The following is a 4,453-nucleotide window of genomic DNA, read 5'->3' as shown; positions in this document are numbered from 1 at the left end:
AGCTGAATGTCTTGCTGAGGTTTCACCACAAACAAACCTAAGGAGGCTTCAGAGGGACTAATTAAACTAAGAGTCACGTTTTTGTACTGTAAGAGGAGGCAGGAGAACCCAGAGAGTTCATACAAACGTCACACAGAAAGACTCCAGGATGAGATTCAAAACGCAGGCCTTGAAGAAAAACAACTAAGTATCTTTTATTGTATGAATAAGATGATAAATAGTTAATGTTACGAGGGACAACCAGGTTCGTGTCGTCTATTTTCCACGAGAAATGATGAAATTGTACAAGGCAACAGCAGAATCCAGTGGAAAATGGCCAAAGAGCTGGGAGCAAACTGGCAGGTTGAGGGAAGAAACACGGAGAAGTGTGCAACAACTAAAGGAAAAAAGGATTAACACTAATAAACTAAAAAATGCACAAAGAATGAAAAGAACGAAACTAAACCCAAAACTCAAACACACCAGCATCATAAAAGCAAAGTCCTTTAGTTTCAGTGCGTAATAACATCAACATCACAATTCAATTGACTGATTTGACAAAGAATCAGATTTTTAAAGCAGTTCTGCTGTGAGGTCTGTGTTTCGTCAGCAGAAACGAGGGAATTTAAGCGGATGTCAGGAACGCCGTAAACCAAATTCTGCTCATCTCCTCCTTTATGGGTCAAACAAGACGATGGCGCAGGCGTGGACGGAAATTCAGTTTCATTGCTTTTGACGAGGACAATAAACAGAAACATTTCTCCAGGAGTGAAGCGGGACGGAGGCGTCGCTCCGAATGAATTCTCATCATTTTTGCTTCCGCCGTCGCTTCAAGTCACTGTTTAGTTTTTTTGTTGTTTTCAGTAAAGTCTGTCTTTTAGCTTTTATAGGAGATAATCTCTCCCTCTTAGCCTAGCTAAGTTTTATGTGTGGATTTTTGATAAAGGCAGACATCATCACTGCTATTCCTCTCTAAAGACGTCTATTAAATAGTAAAAACCTCCAAAACGGAATTTATCTTGCCGTCGAGACAGTTTTGGATTTAAAGAGATATTGCAATAGATTATAATTCATAACTATATGAATTGACATAGTTACTGATTTTTTTCTGTTCAAAAATCCAATTGTGAGTAAAGTTGAGCAGCTAACAACTTAGAATATCATTGAATGTTTTATTAAACACTGCGGTCATATTGTGATACATTAGGCATGAGTTGGATTAGTCCATTTGTTGTTTTTAGTGGATTTCAATAAAAACTGGAAAACATTGATAATTTTCTTTAGACTTGGATATATTTGAAGGGAATTAGTCTAGTTAAGATTTGGCCTTTATGCATTTTGTAAAAAGAAATGAACTAAAAATAAAATAATCCATTTTAACAAAAATATTAGGATGTTTTTTTCTCCCCCCATGTAATCCAGGTTATGGATTATTTTTTTCAATTTCTCTTCGGTCACTTCTATGTCAGACAAAAGTCACTTTGACCCAATTTTCCGGCTGAAAGCTGAAGTGAGAAACACTGTCGCGTTAAATCAACGGTTCACATTTGAGATACCAAGATTTAACCAAGTAATTTTTACAGTGAACAACAGGAGGCGTATTGGTGCATTTTTTCTGTTTCTGCCTTTTCATCTTGGATTATTATATACTAAAGTCACATTTTGTCATTTTCCCACTAGTTCGGATCAAAAATTCTTAAATTTTATAACTGGTTTACATCTCTTTTCACGTCCAAACATCAAAACAAAACCAGTTAAACATGTTATCAAAAAATGTACTTTATTAACTTTTCCCTCCTGGATTACATGTAACATCTGCCACATTTTCAACCACAAACAAAACCGGTGGCCGACAACCAGAACTCAAATCTGAGCCTCATTAGGGGGGAACTAGAAATGTGCTGCGGCGTTGCACAGATTTACAAACAAAGAAACAATTCAGCTCATTTGAATGTCGTTAAAACTAACTGCTTGCAGGCTGAGGGCTCTGCTCCGTTTCACGTTTCAGACGCAAGTGCTGTTTCTGCTCACTCGGGGTAAACAGTCTTAGGTTTGCACTAAGCTTCGCCTGAAACTATAAGCTAAATCAAACTTTGGAAGCTTATGACAAAAGGAACGAAACCTGCTCTGATACCCCTTGGTTTTACATTTGAGGATGACAAATAATCACCGTCCCGATGGAAGGAGCCTGAACTCGTAGTGCAAAAGATGAGACACGTCTCTTAATGTGGATGCGGATGAGCTCCGCTCACGAAAAATACTAGCAACGATAAGAGAAAATCAATTTGTCCACGTGGGACGTGTTTTTTATTTTCTAATTCTTGGGCGCCCCGAGCCTTTTCCAATGCCGCCCTGGGTAACTGCCCTACTCAACAACCGCCTCTGCAGTCGGTCTGATGTGTTTCATGAATGTGCGTTGCATATTCAGTGACAATGCAAAGGGGTGCGGCACAAGCTTCCATGCACTGGAGAGCTTTTGGGTGACATGCAGAAAAAATATTTGCAGCAGAACAATAGCACAGCATGTCAACTCAATGAAGCACGAAGGTGGCAGCATCATCCTGTGGTGCCCATGTTATACAGAGTGATGTTTTACTTCCTGGTTATGTCTTGGCCTAGCACACACAAAAAGAAATAAATCAATAAAACACACAGTTGCAACGTGAGAAAATGTGGAAAAAGTTCAAGAGACAAAAGCCTTCAGTTAGTGAATCCTGGGGAACAGGCTGTGTGTTTTTTTTAAAAATACTTACATAATGTGCTTTTGTGTGTGGTTCAAGCTTTTAAAATAATACTGATATTTGACTGAAACCAATAATTTCACAGCAGTTCTCTAAACGTGTGGTAGTGATTGGAAGTAGCTGCTGCTGCGCAAATTGCGTAAAACCAGCTGGTAGAACCAACTGAGCACAGTCATTCCCAAATTCATCTATTTTAATATTCAATGATGAATCTCACTTCCAACCAAATTGTTGTAGTTTATGTAACCACCAGATTAAGGAGGGCTGACTTCTCCCAAGGAGAGAGTTTAATTTTTTTTTTGAAGCGCATGCGTTTCTTTTGTTGTTTTTTTTTTTTTCTTTTACGCACTGAAATCTGACTCGACTTTAAAAAGCCACCGCTGCGGCCAGCAGCCACACAGCACCGCCTTCCGCCCCCCTCCACCCCTGTGTGAGCAACAGGTAGCTCCATATACGGACCAGAGAGGCGCCGCGCGGCCCCTCTGGCACCGGATCTGCAGAGGGCGCACGGAGTGGCAGTGCCACCATGCGCACTACATCCGACGCGCCTCTCCTGAGCGGAGGCAACCAGTCCCTGCTGGCTTCCAGCCTCGTCGGCGACCCGACCATGGGAACCCCTTCGAACGGCACCGTCCACCCGAACGGATCCGACCCGTTCGCGCGCAACGAGGACGTGGCCCAGATCGAGATCATGGTCCTGAGCATCACCTTCGTCGTCGCGGTGATCGGGAACGTGAGCGTGTTGCTGGCCATGTACAACACCAAGAAGAAGACGTCCCGCATGCATCTGTTCATCAAGCACCTGAGCCTGGCCGACCTGGTGGTCGCCTTCTTCCAGGTGCTGCCGCAGCTCTGCTGGGAGATCACCTTCCGCTTCTACGGCTCGGACTTCCTCTGCCGCGTGGTGAAGCACCTCCAGGTGATGGGCATGTTCGCCTCCACCTACATGATGGTGATGATGACCCTGGACCGCTACATCGCCATCTGCCACCCGCTCAAGACCCTCCAGCAGCCCACCAAGCGCTCCTACGTGATGATCGTCTCCACGTGGATGTGCAGCCTGGTGCTGAGCGTCCCGCAGTACTTCATCTTCTCCCTGAGCGAGATCCAGAACGGCTCCGATGTGTACGACTGCTGGGCGCACTTCGTGGAGCCGTGGGGCTCCAAGGCGTACGTCACCTGGATGACCGTGGGCATCTTCCTGGTGCCGGTGGTCATCCTCATCCTGTGCTACGGCTTCATCTGCCGCACCATCTGGAGGAACATCAAGTACAAGAAGAAGAAGACGGTGGCCGGGGCGGCGGGCAAGAGCGGCTTGATCGGGAAGTCGTCGGTCAGCAGCATCATGATGATCTCCAGGGCGAAGCTCAGGACGGTCAAGATGACTTTCGTGATCGTTCTGGCGTACATCGTCTGCTGGGCGCCGTTTTTCACGGTGCAGATGTGGTCGGTGTGGGACCGAAACTTCCAGTGGGACGGTGAGTCGAAACTCGGCGGGAGGAATTTCTCGGCAGTGAATCGGTTCCAAAACTGCGCTCGGAAAGTCCGTTTGTGCTCAGCTTTTTACGCACGGAATTACTCAGGAAAACAGCGTAAAAATGTGTGAAAACGAAGCGTGTGCGTTGTTAAAGATGCAACACTCGATGATTGAGAACAAGCCACTTCACGTTCAGTAAATATGAGTGTGATCAGTCTTTCAACAATACCATCCAGGCCCACAATTTAGTGGTATA

At 44.7% G+C, this 4,453-nt stretch overlaps 1 protein-coding gene across 1 annotated transcript in view; it reads left to right on the top strand.

Annotated features, from left to right (window-relative positions):
- Positions 1–3,117: 3,117 nt before the first annotated feature.
- The window catches only part of avpr1aa (arginine vasopressin receptor 1Aa), a 5,506-nt gene continuing 4,170 nt past the window's right edge, over positions 3,118–4,453 (top strand). The window contains exon 1 of the mRNA XM_008411145.2: positions 3,118–4,198. Within this exon, the coding sequence (XP_008409367.1) occupies positions 3,247–4,198 (952 nt within the window). The 5' untranslated portion in view covers positions 3,118–3,246. The remainder of the gene's footprint in view (positions 4,199–4,453) is intronic.

This window comes from Poecilia reticulata, linkage group LG6 (genome assembly GCF_000633615.1).
Source record: "Poecilia reticulata strain Guanapo linkage group LG6, Guppy_female_1.0+MT, whole genome shotgun sequence".
Taxonomy (NCBI): Eukaryota; Metazoa; Chordata; class Actinopteri; order Cyprinodontiformes; family Poeciliidae; genus Poecilia; species Poecilia reticulata.
Note: the sequence above shows the minus strand (reverse complement) of the source record. Positions and strands in the feature narration are given on the sequence as shown.